At 39.4% G+C, this 21,767-nt stretch overlaps 1 protein-coding gene across 6 annotated transcripts in view; it reads left to right on the plus strand.

Moving 5' to 3' along the window:
• kdsr (3-ketodihydrosphingosine reductase) overlaps positions 1-19,203 on the plus strand; it is a 38,585-nt gene extending 19,382 nt beyond the window's left edge. Inside the window, exons 10-11 of one of the 6 annotated variants that reach the window (XR_010966635.1) lie at positions 6,756-6,941; positions 18,306-18,382. Coding sequence is in view for 5 of the 6 variants with exons in the window: in XM_068001928.1 (XP_067858029.1) it covers positions 6,756-6,851; positions 18,306-18,398 (189 nt within the window). In the remaining variant the exon portion in view is untranslated. Of the gene's footprint in view, positions 1-6,755; positions 6,942-18,305 lie in introns of all 6 variants that reach the window. The other 5 variants (XM_068001928.1, XM_068001932.1, XM_068001931.1 and 2 more) reach the window with 5 other exon arrangements.
• The last annotated feature ends 2,564 nt before the right edge of the window (positions 19,204-21,767 follow it).

Here is a 21,767-nt window from a genome sequence, read left to right on the forward strand (position 1 = left end):
ATGCTTTTTCACACTTATTTTACATTGAGTCTACAGCACAGAAACAGGCCATTCGGCCCAACTGGTCTATGCCAGCATTTATGCTCCACACGAGCCTCCTCCCTCCTTACTTCATTAGCATATCCTTCTATTCCTTTCTCCTTCATGTGCTTATCTAGCTTCCCCTTAAATGCATCTGTGCTATTTGCCTCAACTACTCCTTGTGGTAGTGTGTTCCACATTCTTACCACTCTTTGGGTAAAGAAGTTTCTGCTGAATTCCCTATTGGATTTATTATAAGACCATAAGAGATAGGAGCAGGAGTAGGCCATTCGGCCCCTTGAGCTTGCTCCGCCATTTAATGAGATCATGGCTGATCCGATTTTTACCTGAACTCCACTTTCCTGCCTTTTCCCCATATCCTTTGACTCCCTTGCTGATCAAAAATTTGTCTAACTCGGCCTTGAATGTATTCAATGACTCAGCCTCCACAGCTTTTTGGGTAAAGAATTCCAAAGATGCACGACCCCCTGGGAGAAGAAATTCCTCCTCATTTCCGTCTTAAATGGGCGACCCCTTATTCTGAGACTATGGCCCCTAGTTTTAGATTCCCCCATGAGGGGTAACACCCTCTCAGCATCTACCCTATCGAGTCCTCTCAGAATCTTGTATGTTTCAATAAGCTCTCCTCTCATTCTTCTAAACTCCAATGAGTATAGACCCAACCTGTTCAATCTTTCCTCATAAGACAACCCTTCCATACCCGGAATCAACCAAGTGAACCTTCTCTGAATTGCCTCCAATGCAAGTATGTCCTTCCTTAAATAAGGGCACCAGAACTGTACGCAGTATTCCAGGTGTGGTCTCCCCAGCACCCTGTACAGTTGTAGCATGACTTCCCTGCTTTTATACTCCATCCCCCTAGAAATAAAGTCCAATATTCCGTTTGCCTTCTGGATTACCCGCTGCACCTATATGTTGACTTTTTGTGTTTCATGTACGAGGACACCCAGATCCCTCTGTACCACAGCATTTTGTAGTATTTCTCCATTCAAATAATATTTTGCTTTTTTATTTTTCCTCCCAAAGTGGATGACTTCACATTTTCCCACATTATATTCCATTTGCCAAATTTTTGCCCATTCGCTTAACCTGTCAATGTCCCTTTCCAGACACTTTGTGTCCTCATCGCAACTTGCTTTTCCACCTATCTTTGTATCATCAGCAAATTTGGCCACAAGACACTCTGTTCCTTCATCCAAGTCATTGATATGTATTGTAAATAGTTGAGGCCCCAGCACTGATCCCTGCAGCACCCCATTAGTTACAGATTGCCATTTTGAAAATGATTCCTTTATCTCAACTTTGTTTTCTGTTAGCCAGACTTCTATCCATGTCAGTATATTACCCCCAACACCATGAGCTCTTATCTTGTGCAATAATCTTTTATGTGGCACCTTATCGAATGCCTTTTGGAAATCCAAATATACTGCATCCATTGGTTCCCCTTTATCCGGACCCTGCCCGTTACTTCCTCAAAGACCTCTATATTAAATTTGTCAGACATGATTTCCCCTTCATAATACAATCAAGGAGAGTCAACATGGTTTTATGAATCTCCAAATGTCCTGCTATTACTTCCTTAATAATGGATTCTAGCATTTTCCCAATGACAGATGTTAGGCTAACTGGTCTATAGTTACCTGCTTTCTGTCTCACTCCCTTCTCAAATAGGGGTGTTACGTTTGCAGTTTTCCAATCTGCTGGGATTAGTGACTATCCTATGATGATGATCTCTAGTTTTGGACTCTTTCCCCCCTCCCCCACAAGTGGAAACAATTTCTCTACGTCTACCCTATCAAACCCTTTCATAATCATAAAGACCTCCACCAGGTCACCCCTCAGCATTCTCTCTTTTTCTAGAGAAAAGAGCCAGAGCTTGTTTAGTCTTTCCTGATAAGTATATCCTCTCAGTTCTGGTATCATTCTTGTGAATCTTTCTTGCACCTTTCTCAATGCCTCTTTATCCTTTTTTATGATATGGAGACCACAACTGTTCATAGCACTATCCAAAGTACTATACAAGTTTAACATAAACTTCTCTGCTTTTCAATTCTGTCCCTTTAGAAATGAACCTCAGTGCTTGGTTTGCCTTTTTTATGGCCTTATTAACCTGTGGCACTACTTTTAGTGATTTGTGTATCTGAACCCCTAGATCCCTTTGCTCCTCGATCCTATTTAGACTCTCATTATCCAAGCAGTATGTGGCCTCTTTATTCTTCCTTTCAAAATACACTACCTCACACTTATCTATATTGAAATTCATTTGCCAGTTATGTACCCATTCTGCAAGTTTATTCTTGCCTTTTAATGCATTCTTCCTTTTGTTTTAACTACACCCTCCAATTTCGTGTCGTCCGCAAATTTTTAAATTGTACTTCTGATTCCCGAATCCAAATCGTTAATGTAAATTGTGAACAATAGTGGTCCCAGCACTGATTCCTGTGGAATGCCACTTCGCACCTTTTGCCAGTCTGAATAGCTACCCTTAACCCCTACTCTGTTTTCTGTATTGTAACCAGCTTGCTATCCTGTCCCCTGACTCCACATGCTCTGACTTTTTTAATATCCACCCCCCCACCCCAATTTGTGCATATTTTTTCCTAGAAATCATATTTTATTCCATTTTGAATACTATTGTCAAGATTTTGCTGCAGTTGCACCAGATTAACTTACACAAGAACAACAACTTGCATTTATATAGCACTTTTAACTTATAGGAAAACATCCTAGGTGTTTCAACTTACCAGTAGTTCATTCTTAAAGGCTTCCGACGGGAGTGAGGCCAGTCCAACTTGGGGCAAAATCATGAAGGACAATATTCCTAGAAGATACCTGTTTTGACGTCACAATAACTACACATCTAAAAAGAGGCATCGCTCTAGATTAATCCTGTTGTCCCTACAAAAGCACAGCCGTAACAACCAATGCCACCTCGAATGCAAACTTAGTACTGAGCTTTCTGCTCCCATGCGATCATCACTGGTGCTAATTACTGGATACCTTGTTATTAAGTCCCTTGCCTTGCCTGTTGGCATTGATGGAGTGGCAAGAAAAAGTCTTTAGCATTGGTATGCCAATCATGAGTAATGCCTAGTAATGGTGATGCTACTGACTGTTTTCCTGAAAGAATTTTTGATTCCCTGCTGGGGCCCATATCTGCCTCCTTTGCAAAAAGAAGGGTTGCAGTACTAAGGACTTTTCTTTCGGTAACAGTGCCAGTGGTGCACTGTTATCCTTGGTGATGATCAGTATAAGAACATAAGAAATAGGAGCAAGAGTAGACCATACGGCCCCTCGAGCCTGCTCCGCCATTCAATAAGATCATGGCTGATCTACCTCAACTCCACTTTCTCGCCCTATCCCCATATCCCTTGATTCCCTTAGTGTATATGCTGCTGAGCTACCTTCTGAGGGCAAAGTGACAAGCATCTGGGACAATAGAACAACCTATTTTCTGAGGTACTTCATATTTTTCTTCTACCCCTGGTATGCTTAATGTACCTTCAGTCCAGTTACATAGTAACATAGAAAATAGGAGCAAGAGTAGGTCATTTGGCCCTTTGGGCCTGCTCCGTCATTCAAAATGATCATGGCTGATCATCTAACTCCGTACCCTGTTCCCGCTTTTACCCCATATCCCTTGATCCCTTTAGCATTAAGAAATATATCTATCTCCTTGAATACATCTAATGACTTGGCCTCTACTGCCTTCTGTGGTAGAGAATTCCACAGGTTCACCACCCTCTGAATGAAGAAATTTCTCCTCATCTCCGTTCTAAATGGCATACCCCGTATCCTGAGACTGTGACTCCTGGTTCTGGCTCCCTGTCCATCGGGAACATCCTCCCTGTGTCTAGTCCTGTTAGAATTTTGTATGTTTCAATGAGATCGCCTCTCATTCTTCTAAATTCTATTGAATATAGGCCGAGTCAACCCAATTTCTCCTCATACGTCAGTCCTGCCATCCCAGGAGTCAGTCTGGTAAACCTTCGTTGCACTCCCTCCATGGCAAGGACATACTTCCTCAGATAAAGAGACCAAAACTGCACACAATACTCCAAATTTGGTCTCACCAAGGCCCTGTATAATTGCAGTAAGAGAAGTTGATTCCATTCCCATGTGGAACCTCAGAACAAATTCCCATGTAGATTCTGGCTCTCATCTTCTGCATCTTGGAACTGGTAGGAAACATTTGAATGAATTCCTAGAATAAGGGAGACTTGGTAACCTTATGAAATCTAAGTGACCTATTGAATCATGTTTCGAACGTGAGGGAACCATGATTTGGATTTTAGTAGCAGAGAACAGAACCCACTCAACCATGCCGAATACCTGCTCAGTCTTTTGACCAGAGATTTGGATTTATTTGTTCTAGTGTGACAGAGTTTGAGGATCTGTCTTGCAGTCTCCACTTTGGGTAACAAAACCTCACATATTAATTGAAATTCCTACTCTACTGAGTTGGTTGAGCTTGGGTGGGGCAGTAGGTAGCGTGCTACCTTAGGTTGGGAAAGGGAAAATGAGGCTGGGTTCCTACTCCTGATTGCTATCCACCAATCACTGCTGGAAGTGTGCATTTTGCATGAGGACAGGTTTGGACTCTGCTGTGATGCCTCCCCATGGTAAAATAGCCTCATCATGTTCTTTGCCTTATGAATAAGACCAATACAGCAATATACTGGAGGTCAACCTGTGGAACCTTATGACAGAAAAAGTACAAGGAAGGAACTCAGTTGAGGGAGAAGCACTTGCCCTTACCTCTTCTATCTGGGCTTCAACTGGTGGAATATTGGACTTTGGCCAACAGCCCTGTTTATAGCCAAACTGGCTTTTATTTGGTCCTTTAATGCCTCTAAATGCTGACATGGCAGCTATTTATCAAGTGGAGAAGTGGTTTAGAGGCTACTGCTCAGGATTTGAATCCTGTTCCTACAATGAAGATCCCAAAAGAACTCTCATGATAGCTGTAAGTATATCTAGTGAGTAATTGAGCTTTGTAGACCAATTATGATCCCTAATTGCCATCTGGCTGGCAGAATGCCCTAGGGTTTGATTAAAAGCAATTCTGCAAAATTGTCTTTGATTTCTTAGGCTAATGTTAAAATCTAGATCAAGAACTTGGAGCAATCCTCATACTAATTATTGTTGTTTGAGTCTGGGTCTATCAACTGAAAATGATTTTCAGTTTGGGAGATCTATCCCAGCTGCAGATGTCTCATGTTCAAGCTTCTGCCAGCTCCTGTGTTGTTGTTGGACTCTGTATGACCTTGGGGAAGAAAGATGAAGTACCTGGTACAATTTTCATTCTCCAATTCAAGCATCCTCCATTTACCAAGATCCCATCCTACCATACCTTGTTTCTGTTGGAGATATTTTATTGTTCTCTGGTAATCTGCTGCTTATTCTGGGGGCAGGGCGAGCAACTGATGGCAGTGCATTTGGAAGCCATTTTTAATTGGCACAAGAAAATTGCATGGGCTGTCACTGAGATTAAAAATGTCTTAAAGGGGCATCATCTTTCACTTTTTTAATCAGTTGTTGTGTGAACTAACATCATGTAAGAGAATACCTGCTTCCCTGGCCAGAGTCAGAATGCATTCATTGAGGCAAACCGCCATGCCTATATTATTTGAAGGAGTGGACAGATGACAACTACAAGAGCAAGGATACTATATATTCTTGTGATCCACATGAGACTGCCATGAACAGAAGGTCAAAAGCAATTTAATGACACATGGCCACCAGCATAATTGTGGAGCATAAGATTTGTGGACAGATCAGGAAGCATATATAGACTTGCCACAGACTCAAAGATAATAGTAGTCTGATGCATGTTGCACAGTTTTGTCAGAGAGGTCTTATCATGGAGACAATGAATGAGGAGGCCTGGCTGAACTTGGCGGTATCGAGATTGAATCAGAAGATACCCCTGCCGAAGGCCATGACAGCCAGGAAGAGTTGTGTTGCAGGCACTAATTGACAGCACGTTCAGCTTGCTGCCTGAACTGCCCAATATCCAATTATGCACTATGCAGTCTCCCAATAAACTGTCAACAACATCGTCATTTGCACTGCCTCAATTACTGTGGATGTCGCAGCTTTAGTCTGATCTCTCTTTTTCACCCCCCCCTCCCCCTTAGAAGTATGTATGTATCATGAATGTATTTTCTTTTGCACTGCTGCTACCCCTTGGTGACAGTGAGGGGTGTGTGTCTTCTTGAACCTAACTTAGTGTTCCTTCTAGATTCTTTCCCAGTGGAAGGGGTAAGTGAGGTGACTACTGGGTGTCAGTGTTATCTCTTGGAATGGAGGTGCCATGTGATCTAGTTGTAGCATTGTTCTGCTTCACTTAATCACCAACTTGAATCTAATTTCAGTTCTTACATTTGTCAGCGTATATATTAAATTAACCTGCCTGCTTTAGGTGGTATTGTGCTCTTTTTACATTTTTTTTTTCTTCCTCTCCAATTTATGGATGGTTTGTATTGTTTGGATTAATCTTCCTGGGGAGTGGAATCTTTCTTTTAGCAAGTGAAGTGTACTGACAGTCAAAATAAATGTACATGGAAATTTGACAGACCATTCAGTGTAGTTTAACTAGTCAAGTAAATTGAGGGGAGGCGGTGGAACTCTTTATGTAATTGCAGTGTAAAATTTTAGCAACAGTTCTGTTTCTTTCAACATTGACATAATAATGGATTTTTTTTTTGTAGATCGTTACCATGGGCCTTTTCCGCACAATTGCTCTGTTTTACTTGGGAAGCTTCGACAGCATTGTACGCCGCTGCATGATACAGCAAAGAAAGTGTGTAGGTTTGGAAAAGAAGGATTAACCTCCGTTTTGATTTGGAGGCCAAGAATCAGACTTTGAAAGATGAATGATTGAAGGAGATGTTTCGGTGAACAATAATTTTATTCCTTGCCTCTCCATTCCTTGTCTCCATGACAACAGGCCTTGGGGGGAGGAGGAAGGGAGGGAGGGGAGAGAAGAGCACAAAATGCAAGTTAATGGTATATTAGCAGTGTGGCTCTGATGTTGCCTAGAATGGGAATTGCAATATGATTTATAACCAGCATGGATTGGCAGGAGTGCATGTGAAAAGCTACAAAGCATCTATTTTTTTTAAATGTATTGTGCTGACACATGCTATTTTTGTCATCAATCGCCTTCTCCCCTCCTTCAACTGGATTAAACCAGAAAGTTCTGCTTTAGTTGGTTTATGTGCACCCGTTTGCTTCTGGTGTTTCATTAGATTCAGCGAGGAAATGTGATTTTTGCCCTTTTTGGTCTTGCAACTTTGTGTGTGGGGGGGAGAAGGAGAGGAGGAGGGAAGCAAGAGCTTGCTAACTGATAGCCGGCTGAATATAACCAGATTGTTCTTTGTTGTACCAGAACCATAGACAGTTGGCACAGTTTTGGAAACAGGTTGACCAAATGTTCAGTTGGAGGTGCTTTTTGGTTACTAATCATTCAGCTGTGACTCCCAACACTGTATTTGGTGAATAGCCTGATCAAAACCCAATTTAAAAAGTCTTCCCTAAGTTCATGACCCTTCGGTGGTAACTGTTTTATTTTCTATTTGATTAGAGTTTGAAATTAAGATTGAGTAATTGTTCATAAACTGAGTTACGTAAACAAAAGAATAAAATACTTTATATTGCAGTTACTGTTCTCTCCTGTGAGGTAGCCAAACTGTGTATCAGAATGCAGTATGATGTATCATCCAAGATTGCTGAATAAGTAAGAGTTTTTCTTTTAAACTTGTTTGCATTCACGTGATCACTATCATAATTTCAGCAGCCTTATAATCTAATATTCCCACTTGATAGTGGTCTTTGTTTCTGTATAAATCTATAATCAGTTTCTGTAGAAGTCTTGTTAATCCACAAAAAAAACTGGTTGTAAAAATAGGTAATGCCATAATTGGCACATTGAAAGAACTTAGAATGAAATAACTTGCATTTATATAGCACCTTTCACAACCTCAAGTTGTCCCAAAGCTCTTTACACTTCAAAAGTACCTAATTGGCTGTAGTCACTGTTGTAATGTAGGGAAACACGGCAAACAATTTGTGACCGGATAATCTGTTTTAATGTTGGTTGAGGGATACATATTGGCCAGGACACCGGGGGAGAACTCCCCTGCTCTTCTTTGAATAGTGCTATAGGATTTTTTACGTCATCCTGAGGGTAGATGGAGCCTTTGTTTATCGTCTCCCTCTACTACACTGTTGAGCGTCAGCCTAGATTTTGTGCGCAAGTCTCTGGGGTGGGACTTGAACCCACAACCTTCTGACTTTGAGGCAATAGTGCTACCACTGAGCCAAGGCTGATACCATATTGAACCATAAGGTGATGATTATCAAAGAGAGGATATATCTTGGAATGTTTTAAAACTTTTTTTGAAAAAAAAATTGCTACTAGATGTAGCCTATTTTTAAAAGTTGCATTTAGTTAGTCAATTCCATTAGGTCTGTGCCACTTAATCAGCAATATATTTTAACTGTGATTTATTTTTCCCAATTTAGCCAACATGGGCATAGAGTGGACAGTATTGAATCCACAAGTATGATCTGGTTTATCAGATCATTTTCTTGACATAAACATAAAGCAAAAGAACTTGAATTTATATAGCGCCTTTCATGACCTCAGCACATGTTTTGAAACTGGGGTTCAAGTGATTGCAGGGGACCGTGAGGTCATCAAAATTCTGCAGCTTCTGTATTGGTTGACAGTGACATGTTACTTCTGTTGCTATAATAATTTTAAATCTTCTGCACTGTTTTCCTTTTTAGATAGATGAGAGGACAGAGGGTCCCCAGGAATGTCAATATTTGTAGAGAGCCCCCCCCCCCAACACAAGTTTCAATGCCGTTGATTCAGAACACTACTTGGGTTTCTATAGCAAAACCCTGTTAGTTTCAGTTTTTAATTAACAGCTAGCAGTTGATGAGGTGCATTTGCTATTTTTAAAGTGATCTGAAATGAGCTGAGCTTGTTCAGCATGACCACAATACTCATTTAGTGTTAATGGACTCTACCTTGTACTGAAACAAAAAACCTTTTGTTTTACTGAAAGTTCTTTCAGTGCTATATCACTTCAATATTTAAATGCAAGAGTAATGATTTGATTGCACCAAAATGTGCTTTTTTTAAATTTTAGTGCCAGGCAGTCATTTTACCATCCCATTTCTCTCTTTCTTTCCTATCAGTGTATAAATTAGCCCCAGGAATATAGTTGGGTGTGGGGAAGGAGGTAAAAACAGATAATATTATGGAAAGTTGCCAGTGTAATAGGTGACCCAGTTATATTTGGATGTTATATTGTTTCTCTTTTTAAAAGTATCAAGCAACAGAGAATCCATTATTTTTCTAGTACTGTAATATTCCCAAAACTCACCCTTGAGTACTGTTGCTGTCTCTCTCCTACCACTTTTTTTTAAAAGAAAGGGGAGAAAACACCAATATCTAGATATTTGATTAAAATTAGCCCAACTGTTTTCCATTATATAATGTCTGCCACCTTTTGGAATGAAATTCACTGAAGTATGCATTGTTGGCTAACATGCTTCCAAGTCCAACACTGCAAACATATTCACAAACTTATATTTGGCTGCAACTGAAGAAAATAGCAAAAAGTATGCATGTGTAGTAAGAAAGCTAAATGGGATATGGAGCCATTAGAAAGCCCTGAGGAAATGCACTCAACATTATTAGAAACAGGCCTAATGTTTTCAATAATCTGCTCAAAAACATTTTTTTTAAAAGATATCTTTCTGAAAGCAGGTATACAGTAAATATGTTTTATTCCCCCTGCTGCAATTATATTTTCTGAGATAATGATTCTGTGGTTTATTATATTTTAGAGCGTAAAAATTGACGTTCTGTACTATATCACACACTGACAAGTGATGTAGTCAGATTCAGTTACCCAGCGATTTACCCATATTTTCTGATTCTGCCATTTCGTCTGGAGCTGAGATTTAATTGACTATCTTTGACTATCTAATTTTAGTTTAGAAATATGAAGATTGAAGTTCAGTACTTCCATTTTAATTAGGTGTACTGTATTCTCTTAAACCCTTTTAAATAAGGCTAATTTTAAAAGGAAAGTTGCCTTTTGATGCAATTTTCTTCAGTTCTAATACCTTGCTTTAGGCATTCATTAGACCATAGCCATTGGCATTTAATTGAGGGTTGCCCAGCTATTTGATCTCTGGTTGCGTGTCAGTGACCAAGAGTACAGTCTTATGGTATCCAGTAAGCCTGAGATTTTTAGAGGGGTGTGATATTTTCCCCTCTCGTTAACTATATCTTCAGAGAATTAACTATAATCAGACAGGAAAAGTTTGCCTAATCCATAAACATTAGCTCCTCATATCTGCTAGTTCCATGATGCTTGACATTCTACTTGACATTCTACAGAAGACACTAGTTTTACAACTGTTTTGAAATTCTAGATGAACACTGACCTGTCTCAGCACAGTGTCAACATCAAAGGGACCATTTCATAGAATCATAGAATGTTACAGCATAGAAACTGACACAAAGGTTGTGAATTTCTTGTGTGCCTGGGATAGTTTTCTATAGCAGTATGTCCTAGAGGCAACAAGGGGGCAAGCCATACTAGATTTAGTAATGAGTAATGAAACAGATTTAGTTAACGGCTTAACTGTGCGTGAACATCTATCTAATAGCGATCATAACATGATCGAGTTCAATGTAGTGTTTGAAAGGGAAAAAAGTGAATCAGCTGCTAAGATTCTAGACTTGGGTAAGGCCGACTTCAATGGGATGAGACAGAGACTGTCCACGGTAAACTGGGCAAATCTGTTAATGGGTAAAACGACTGATGATCAGTGGGAAATGTTTAAAGAGATACAGAATCGGTTTATACACCTGAGGGGCAAGAACTCTACTTGCCAAAAAAAACAGCCATGGACAACTAAAGAGGTAAGGGACAGTATAAGACATAAGGAAAAGGCAAAAAATGGCACGGATCCTGGTGAATGGGAAAGATACAAAGGGTCACAAAACAGATAGTAAGAGCTACAAAAAGAGAGTATGAAAAGAAACTTGCAAGGGATATCAAAACCAATACAAAGAACTTTTATAGTTACATTAGGAAAAAGAGGGTGGTCAGGAGCAGTGTTGGCCCCTTAAAAACTGAAAGTGGGGATATTGTCATTGACAATGGGGAAATGGCGGACATGTTGAACAATTACTTTGCGTCTGTATTTACAGTAGAAAAAGAAGATCGCATGCCGGAAATCCCAAGAAAACTATTATTGAATCGGGGACAGGGACTCGATAAAATTAACATAAGTAAAGCAACAGTAATGAAGAAAATAATAGCACTAAAGAGTGACAAATCCCCAGGACCACATGGTTTCCATCCCAGGGTTTTAAAGGAAGTAGGTGGGCACATTGCAGATGCCCTGACTCTAATCTTTCAAAGTTCTCTAGACTCAGGAACTGTCCCTCTAGATTGGAAAATTGCACATGTCACTCCGCTTTTTAAGAAAAGAGAGAGAGAGAGAGAGGGAAACCAGGGAATTAGCCTAACATCTGTTGTGGGGAAATTGCTGGAGTCTATAAGGATAGGGTGACTGAACACCTCGAATTTTCAGTTAATCAGAGAGAGCCAGCATGGATTTGTGAAAGGTAGGTCGTGCCTGACAAACCTGATAGAATTTTTTGAAGAGGTGACTAAAGTAGTGGACAGGGGAATGTCAATGGATGTTATTTATATGGACTTCCAGAAGGCATTTGATAAGGTCCCACATAAGAGACTGTTAGCTAAGATAGAAGCCTATGGAATCGAGGGAAAAGTACAGACTTCGTTAGGAGGTTGGCTGAGTGAAAGGCGACAGAGTAGGGATAATGGGTAGGTACTCACATTGGCAGGATATGACTAGTGGAGTCCTGCAGGGATCTGTCTTGGGGCCTCAATTATTCACATTATTTATTAATGACTTAGATGAAGGCATAGAAAGTCTTATATCTAAGTTTGCCGATGACACAAAGATTGGTGGCATTGTAAGCAGTGTAGATGAAAACATAAAATTACAAAGGGATATTGATAGATTAGGTGAATGGGCAAAACTGTGGCAAATGGAATTCAGTGTAGACAAATGTGAGGTCATCCACTTTGGATCAAAAAAGGATAGAACAGGGTACTTTCTAAATGGTAAAAAGTTTAAAAACGGTGGATGTCCAAAGGGACTTAGGGGTTCATTTACATAGATCATTGAAGTGTCATGAACAGGTGCAGAAAATAATCAATAAGACAAATGGAATGCTGGCCTTTATATCTGGAGGACTAGAGTACAAGGGGGCAGAAGTTATGCTGCAGCTATACAAAACCCTGGTTAGACTGCACCTGGAGTACTGTGAGCAGTTCTGGGCACTGCACTTTCGGAAGGACATATTGGCCTTAGAGGGAGTGCAGCGTAGGTTTACTAGAATAATACCTGGACTTCAAGGGTTAAGTTACTAGGAGAGGTTACACAAATTGGGGTTGTATCCTCTGGAGTTTCGAAGGTTAAGGGGTGATCTGATTGAAGTTTATAAGATATTAAGGGGAACAGATAGGGTGGATAGAGAGAAACTATTTCCACTGGTTGGGGATTCTAGGAGTAGGAGGCACAGTCTAAAAATTAGAGCCAGACCTCTCAGGAGCGAGATTAGAAAACATTTCTACACAAAAAGGGTGGTAGAAGTTTGGAACTCTCTTCTGCAAATGGCAATTGATACTAGCTCAATTGCTAAATTTAAATGTGAGATAGATAGCTTTTTGGCAACCAAAGGTATTAAGGGATATGGGCCAAAGGCAGGTATATGGAGTTAGATCACAGATCAGCCATGATCTTATCAAATGGCGGAGCAGGCACGAGGGGCTGAATGGCCTACTCCTGTTCCTATGTTCCTATAATTCACTTATCAAGTCTCTGCCAATGTTTTTCTCCATGTGAGCCACGTAGTCTAATTGCACTCCTGCTTGCTCCACATACCCTTTTAGTAATCCTCTTTTTCAAACAACTAATTCTCTTAAGAACATAAGAAATGGGAACAGAAGGAGGCCATGTGGCCCCTTGAGCCTGCTCCACCATTCAATAAGATCATGGCTGATCTTCAACCTCAACTCCACTTTCCTGCTCGATCCCCATATCCCTTGATTCCCCTAGAGTCCTTGTGATGGAATTTACAAACTCTGCTTCAGATACACAAATCACTAAAAGTAGCGATGCAGGTTAATAAAGTCATGAAAAAGGCAAACCAAGCACTGGGGTTAATTTCTAGAGGGATAGAATTGAAAAGCAGAGAAGTTATGTTAAACTTGGTTAGATCACACTTGGAGCACTATGCACAGTTCTGGTCTCCATATTATAAAAAGGATATAAAGGCACTGATGAAAGTACAAAAAAGATTCACAAGAATGATACCAGAACTGAGAGGATATCCTTATCAGGAAAGGCTGAACAGGCTGGGACTCTTTTTTTTCTTCTAGAAAAGAGAAGGCTAAGGGGTGACCTAATAGAGATCTTTAAAATTATGAAGGGTTTTGATGAGGTAGACATCGAGATGATGTTTCCACTTGTGGGGGGAGACTAAAACTAGGGGCCATAAATATAAGATAGTCGCTAATAAATCCAATAGGGAATTCAGGAGAAACTTCTTTACCCAAAGAGTGTTAAGAATGTGGAATGTGCTACCACAAGGAGTAGTTGAGGTGAATTTTTCTAGTTTTCTAGAACTAGGGGGCATTGTCTCAGGATAAGGGGTCGGTCATTTAAGACTGAGATGAGGAGGAATTTCTTCAGAGGGTTGTGAATCTTTGGAATTCTCTACCCCAGAGGCTTGTGGATGCTGAGTCATTGAATATGTTCAAGGCTGAGAGATTTTTGGACTCCAGGGGAATCATGGGATATGGGGATTGGGCGGGAAAGTGGAGTTGAGGTCGAAGATCAGCCATAATCTGATTGAATGGCGGAACGGGCTCGAGGGACCGTATGGCTTACTTCTGCTCCTATTTCATATGTTCTTATAACATAGATGCATTTAAGGGGAAGCTGGATAAGCACATGAGGGAGAAAGGAATAGAAGGATATATTGACAGGGTTAGATGAAGAGGCTCGTGTGGAGCATAAATGGCAACGTAGGCCAGTTGAGTCGATCGGCCTGCTTCTGTTTTGTTACATAGAATTACGGAGAGTTTACAACGGGTTGTGGCTAAGAATTCTATATTCTAACCACCCTCTGAGTAGAAGAATTTTTTTTACATCTCCCCCAATTATTTGATTATTCTAAGTTTGTGCCCTTTTTGTTGTCTTTCCAGGCAGTGGAAAGACATCACTACCACCTTAATCTTGAGACTTCTATCAGGTTACCTTTTAATTTTCTCAGCTCTAGCGAAAAAAAAACTTCAGAAGTCTCTTCAAAACCATAACCCCTTATCCCTAATAGTAAATCTTCATTGCTCCTTTTCCATTGCTTTTATATCCTTCTTATAATCTAGTGCTGAAAACATTAACTCAATACTTCAGCCTAAGATCTTGTATAAGTTCAAGATTTTAGTAAGTTCTTATTAGTGCTGGAGAATGGAACTTTTAAGCACCCAGTAGCATCAAGTACTCCATTGTCCTGTATAGCACAGCCAGATGCAGCCTAAAGCTCCCATTTATTCTGTCCCAACAACATTCCACACCAACTATCCTGTGGCCTTTGAATGAGCTTGTCGATTAGTGACCGTTTTGTGCAGTTCGGCTGATGTACACCTAGGACCTGCATTTAGACTGCCAAGCTCAATTCCAAGACAGTTACAGCTAGTAGACAGAAGAATTTTTTTTTTTGCCTGCCTCTGTTCTATTGAGATTATGCTAGAGGGAATATGTAGACTATATTGGCAGATACCTACAGGTAAACCAAAATGTGCAAGATTCATTTAAGTAATTGAGAATGCAATTTTGCAATTTAACACAGGTATGCTTTTTTAAAAAAAAGTGAATACATTTTCAATTTGTTCTGCTTTTGAATACTGTAACAATGTGTTGAATTTTTTACACATTAAAAATTTTGCCTTGCACTAATCACTTGCGGATTACAGCATCCAATATATAGTTTTTAAAAAATATATATCAACTATAGGACCTATCTGATTAGGTCTGATAAACTATTGGTTCAGTACATATCCAGATAAAATCAATTCTGGCAAAAAAAAATTGTGCTAACTGACCAAACTTTCGGACATAGGCCCAGATTTTGCTGGAGCGAGGCATCACACAGCGTGCCCTGTTAGGTAGACTCGTTTGTGAGCAAAAAAGTTTTAAAACCTAAACGTGCACAAAGTTGCTGGAAGTGTGAGCTGATAGTGGAACGGGGCATCTGAGACCTTGGCGAACAACGGGACAAACAGTCTTAACCAGTGAAATTAGAGGATTGAGAAATAAACACAGGAAGGACTGAGAAGGAGGGTGAATTAGAGTGGGTGAATTCAATGTCAAATCAGGCACAGAAAGAGAAATAGAGAGGGAAAAAGACAAAGAAAAAGTAAGAAAATTAAAACATTTCCAACAATTCACAACCTGAAGGAATGAGACGCCATACTTTTAATTATTCTCTTTCTGGGCAAGAGAGGTTGATTGGTAGTCATTGACAATTATCATGTTGTTAAGTTTGTTTAAGTTGTTAATTACTAGACTTAACTTCCTGTGGTGAGTGTAATGAACAATTAATGTGCAAATGCATCAACTTCATGAAAATCACGGGGCGGCCAAGGGTGGAGCGGCATGAATTGGCCAGCAACTTGTGGTATCTCTTCCTCACCACAAGTTGCTGGCCAATTTGCACATTAATAATGGCATGTGTTGTTCACACACCAATATTTTTTTCAGCAAAATGTAAGCCCTTATGTGCTCACCTAGTCAAGATCTATTTCATGGGCAGTGAGCATTTTATACGATGGTTGAGTGAAATTTTATAACACTTATGAAAGTGATCACGAAAATCTTACAGAAAAATGTTACAAACTACTTGCACAGTTTTTGTTTGCTGTTGTATTTTGTCTCATTACAACTGAACTTTTCACATGGTTTTATTGATGTGTGAACATATGCAATTCACTCTTGAATGCAGCAGCATTTTAAAATGGCTCTTCCAGCTGTGAGATCTTTATCATATCAAGGTTTTGGGTATCTACTTTTAGGTAAAGAGTTCAAGATTCTTATTAGGGCTAAGCTTCTTTCTTATGTGGGCATATATTTGTTGGCTACCTTTTTTTGTGCCAATTGTCTCCCCTTTCTCCTCTCCTGAAAGTGTGGACTACATGCTGGGGAATAGTTCCATAATAGATGTCACCCAAGCAGTCATTATTCATGTGCAGGGTTTCTGGTGATTTTTTTTTTGTTTGCACCAAATTTGGTATTTTGTCAGCACTTCCTTTTTTGTTTTTTCTTGAGGAGCAGTGTTGATCTAGAGCCAAAGCAAAGTAAAATCCTCACTGTAAAACCGGGGAATCGAGCATTAAAACAAGGAAGCCATGAAGTGGAGAGTTGAGGAGGGCCAATGTGGAAAATCAAGGATTGGATTTTGAATTAATGGGCTTTATTGACTTAATCCAAAAGCTAGACAATCTAGTCATGTAAGAGCCTTGATAGTCAGCATTAACAGGCAATTTAACCACTTGTGGGGATCAAAGCTGAGCCCAATTATGTCCTCAACAAACATCCAAACGTGCACACTCCTAGGAGGGGTCACTGGACAGTGACCAGGAGTGGGAAACCTGGGGTATTTTCCCTTCCATAACCAGGGATGCTGAAGTCAATTATTGCTCTGGAATTCCCTCCATAAACTCCTCCGCCTCTCTGCCTCCCTCTCTTCCTTTAAGGCCCTCCCTTAAAATCCACCCATCTGCCCATCGTTTTGGTCACCCTCCCTTGAATCAGCATCCATTTATGTCTGCTCTGTGAAGCACAGTGGGATGTTTTTTCTACATTAAAGGCACTTTTTAAATGCAAGCTGTTGTCGTTTTAATGTATAAGGCACCAATTATATCAAGCAGAAAATTGTACAGGGAAGTTCCACTTTATTTGGTTTACATTTATTTATATAATGTCCAGGCAAGAATCGCAACACAAATTTTATTTCATTTGTTACCTCAAATTATGTACCGGTCTTAAAAAATTAATTTTTTTTTTAAATTAAAGAATGAACTGCATCAAATGTACATTAACTGAATCAATTTATTTTTGGGCATAGTATGTTTGGCCATATACACTTCAGAGTATCTCTCTGGTAATTGCACTTTAGATATTGCAAGATTGATAGTTTTATAGAAATATTCTGTTATAATGGTATGGCAGCATCTCGGGCTTTTTTCTTGTTGCAACCATTCCTAAAGGGTATCTGAAATAAAGGTGCTTAAGGATGCTAAGCAAATGAATAACTAAAGTTGGGTTTCCTCTAGCCTCCTTTCTCTACTGTATTTATAATATCTTGTATAATTCAGCCCAATAGAACTTGGGTTAATTTGTTTTCAGTTTATCAAAGTTTTATTCTAGGAATATGAATACTGTACAGCAAACTATTCTATAAACAGCAATTGAAAGATGCATTTAAGATTTAGTTATTTGCCAGCTATTTATGCTTTCTGTTTCCCTTCTCTTTCTACCCCCTCATTTTATAGATAAGAAACTTGGCTTGTGAAGGAGGCAGAATTTATAAGTTTGCAGTATGTAGTTTTGAAGTTATATTTTCACTCTAGCTATGTATTGTAAATGTGTATCAAACATTGCACCTGAAAATATACTAAAACTCATACTGTGATTCACTTGTGTAGATTTTCTGTTAATGCTCTTATTTGAAAAATAAAACAACCTATTTAACAAAAAAAACCCAGCCTAATTAGAGCATAAACCACCTATGGCGTATCGAAGTCTTGGCTTTTTGAAGTATTTTTGCGGCGGGCTGTAAAAATGTAATTGGGTTCACTTGCATGCCCCTTCCTTTTCTTGGGAAGAGGTGTGGAAGAAAAGAGTACTAAAACCTGCAGAAAATTACAGCAAAGCCTGCTTGATTTGTGGACTAAATCAAATTGCTGACTGAGGGAGGCTCTTTTTTTATATATAGCCTATTATGCTTGGTAACATAAACTCAGTACTGCAGAATTCACATATTGGCTTCACACTGATTGCAAAGCTGGAGACCCAATTTTTGTTCTTCTGGCCCTGTCTCAACCTTAAGTTATTTCCTCCTGCTTTCTTAGGTTACTGTGCCATGGCAGGTGATTGGTTCCAGAGGCTCCTTCTATGCTGCTCTTGAGCTGTCCATTACCAGGTGTGATGGTGCACCGCACTGATTTTGACTAAGTTTTCCTTCCTCAGAGGCTCCGGTGATGAACCTCCAAAGATGACCTGCCTGAGATTTGGGATCTCACCAAAGGAGAAATGAAGAGGGAGGAATAAACTGTATTTAACCCCTTTGCTTCACTACATTCATGTACCAAAGCACAGTCAAACCTAATTTGGCTCTCCATTTACTTGTGTATATTTTTTTTTAAAGTGCAGTAATGTAAAATGGCAGTCAGTTTTGAAGGTTAATATTCCTGTAGAAAACTCAAGGAGAGTCATAGCTTCTTTAGACCTCAATAGTAAATGGCAGTTACCCCTGAATATTTTTATATTGTTTTAAAAATATGAGACTGAATTGCTATTGTTGCTATTCCATTTCAAATATTTACTGCTTATGTTCTTTGATGTTTGGTGAAATAGTAAATAAAATCTTGGATGTTCTGTTTCCTGTGCTGTTTTAACTCCTTATTTAAACTTTGGGTAATTCAGAATTTTCTTCCTAAATATCCTGATTTAAATTTTTACTGTTCATGAATAAAACTGACTATTTAAAAGCATGAGAGCCCTTAACCCATACTAACAATGTACTGTATTTGTGACCATTATATCTGGAAAAATGCATGACTTTTTAAGTTTCTAATGTTTGGATCAGGACTGCAGTATAATGGGAAAGGTTAATTAGCATTCTCTGTTTGGATTAGGTTTGTGTCTCAAACCTGCTCTCTAATTCTGTAATTGCTGTTTGTACTGCGCACTGTTATGTTTTTAACTTTCTTTCATCTGTTCAATAAATCTGTCTTGTCATTTATAGTCTGAATTGTGGTCTAAAAATGTTTATTCTTCCACTTACCATTGGTAGCATCTCATTTCATCTTTTAGCACCAATTTTCATAACTAATTTATGTATTTTCCTTTTTGCCAACACCCATATTCTACTAAAACTTCAAAAATTGGAAAGATTAAAAAATTTTTTTTTAAAAAAGCAAATGGTAATTTAGCCCTAAATTCTGAATTGTTTTCACAAGATAAATACAAATATGAAAGGCTATCTAGCCCATTCACAATGGACCTATAGTCCTCCTAACAAAGCATTATTTTTAAAAAATGATTCCAGGGTTTTTATCTCTAGAATTCTGTGTTAATTGCTCTTTATGTAGAGAAAGAGTTCCTGATGGCAGCTCTAAATTTATCTCACTAATTAGAACCTGTGCCACCTTGTCATTTGACCAGGGCACTGTGCAGGATGGCATGTTCCAAAAGCAGGAGGATTGTGTAACAGTATTAAACATTGTTTTTGTTCTATGATGACATTCTCATGTAACTTCACTTCTGTCCCATGCAAAGGACATGACAACCAGCAGGAATACTGACGAGGCACAGTTAGGACAATCATATCGCAACTTGTTCAAATCAATCTGTATTTAGCCACTAGATGGTGATATTGTATATTTACTAGTTTACAGGTTTTTCTAACTCTCAAACATTTTTAGTGGCAAGTCCCTAAATTTATACAAACAAGATTTGTAGGTAGTGAAAATGTTGCAAATCCAAATGCCATATATTTTAGGATACAAATTTTGGTGGTGCTCAGCTCTATATCTCTTAATAGCAGGGCTGTTGCCATTCTCACTGACTGCTATCTGTCATTGATCTGAATGAGCCAAAACATCCTCCAGCTACATGTGGACAATACTGAAGCCATCCTCTTGGGATCCTCCTGGAAACCACCAATGTGCTTTGGCCTTGACTCCCAGCAACCCTTCTGACTGCTGCCTCAGGCTAAGCTCAAAGATGTGGAACCTTGACATGCTGTGCAACCCAGAACTCAATTTGATTCTTCAAATCTGACCCATTATAAGACAATTATCACCTTTTGACCTTACTTCCTCTTCCCCTACCCTAATGCCAAAACTAATGCATAGCATGATCACTTCAAGGCTGGATTTCTCGCTCATGCTCTTCCTGGCCTATTATTTTGACCCTCCATAAACTTCAATTCATTCAGAATGCCATGGCTTCTGTTGTCCATATTAAAGCCCACAATCCCATCGGCCCCATCCTTGCCGAGTTTCACTGACTCCCCAAGCCCCAGCAAATTGATTTAAGATCCGTTTCCTTCCTGTTAGCCTTCCCCACTCCCTATCTCCGTGATCTCCAGCTATATGTGCCTCATGCATCCTCTGCTTCTCTGATACCAGGCTATTTCTCATTCTTTTGTTACACTATTAGCAGCTGCTACTTCTGTCACTGGTCTTCCCTCAGCATTAGTAACATTTTACATTATTAAATTCGTTGGCCGGTCAGAGTGTTAACAGTTACCTATCTTAGTGAGGTGATGTTTCTTATTGTACATCAAACTACCTACATTAATCCATATTTTAAGTTTGAATGTTAACTGGTATATGAAACTGCTTTTAACAAGATCTAATTCACTGGAAATGATTCACATTTATTATTTGCATGCCTGTTGTGTAGAAAGTTTAGATGTTATTTAATTCATATTTAGCAAATTAAATTGTAAATATATCTATACATATTAAAAGTCTTGCAGATAATTTGCAGTTCAGGACTTTCCTGTAATGCTTTTTATGTCAACATTTACAATGGAAACTGCCTATGTAAACACTTGGAAAAAGATTCTATATGTAAATTTTTAGAGTGTGCACAAGCACGCAGGAAATGACTGAAGGAACTGGGAGAAAGGGATGACCACAGGATTCAGTAGTGGAGCAGTGAGTGGTAGGAGACTGGAAGATGTGGAACAAAGAGGGGAGACTGAGAGGATGCTGAAGACAGAAACAATAGAGGTTGGTTGACTTGGCATAGGAGTAACAATAGTGTAGATAACAAGTAGGGAGTGAGGTGGTACTGCTGATGTAGTGAGGACATAGAATCATAGAAGTTACAACATGGAAACAGGCCCTTCGGCCCAACATGTCCATGGCGCCCAGTTTATACCACTAAGCTAGTCCCAATTGCCTGCACTTGGCCCATATCCCTCTATACCCATCTTACATGGGGGGGGGGGGGTGTCATGATTAGATGGAAGCCTGGAGCATGGGGGAACAGGAGAAAACATTACTCTGACTCACCGTAAACAGTGTCACAGGATATTCACTTCTAATATCGTAAAAACATTACATCGCACTTTCTGTCCATCACATCCAAGTTTCAGGTTCAAGTTTATGTTATGACTTCTAAAAAAAAATGCATGAAGAAACGGTGGCAGTGGATTGCTAAGTTCAGAGGTACTCAGCTACAGCAAATACCAGAGTAAGGCTGTCTTCAGCAATCATAGTTAAGATTAATAAAGCCACGTTTGTGACTTGCATCCTGAACAACACTTAAACTCTGACCGTACCCAGTATTTTATTTAA

The sequence above is a fragment of the Heptranchias perlo genome, chromosome 2, assembly GCF_035084215.1.
Source record: "Heptranchias perlo isolate sHepPer1 chromosome 2, sHepPer1.hap1, whole genome shotgun sequence".
Lineage (NCBI taxonomy): Eukaryota > Metazoa > Chordata > Chondrichthyes > Hexanchiformes > Hexanchidae > Heptranchias > Heptranchias perlo.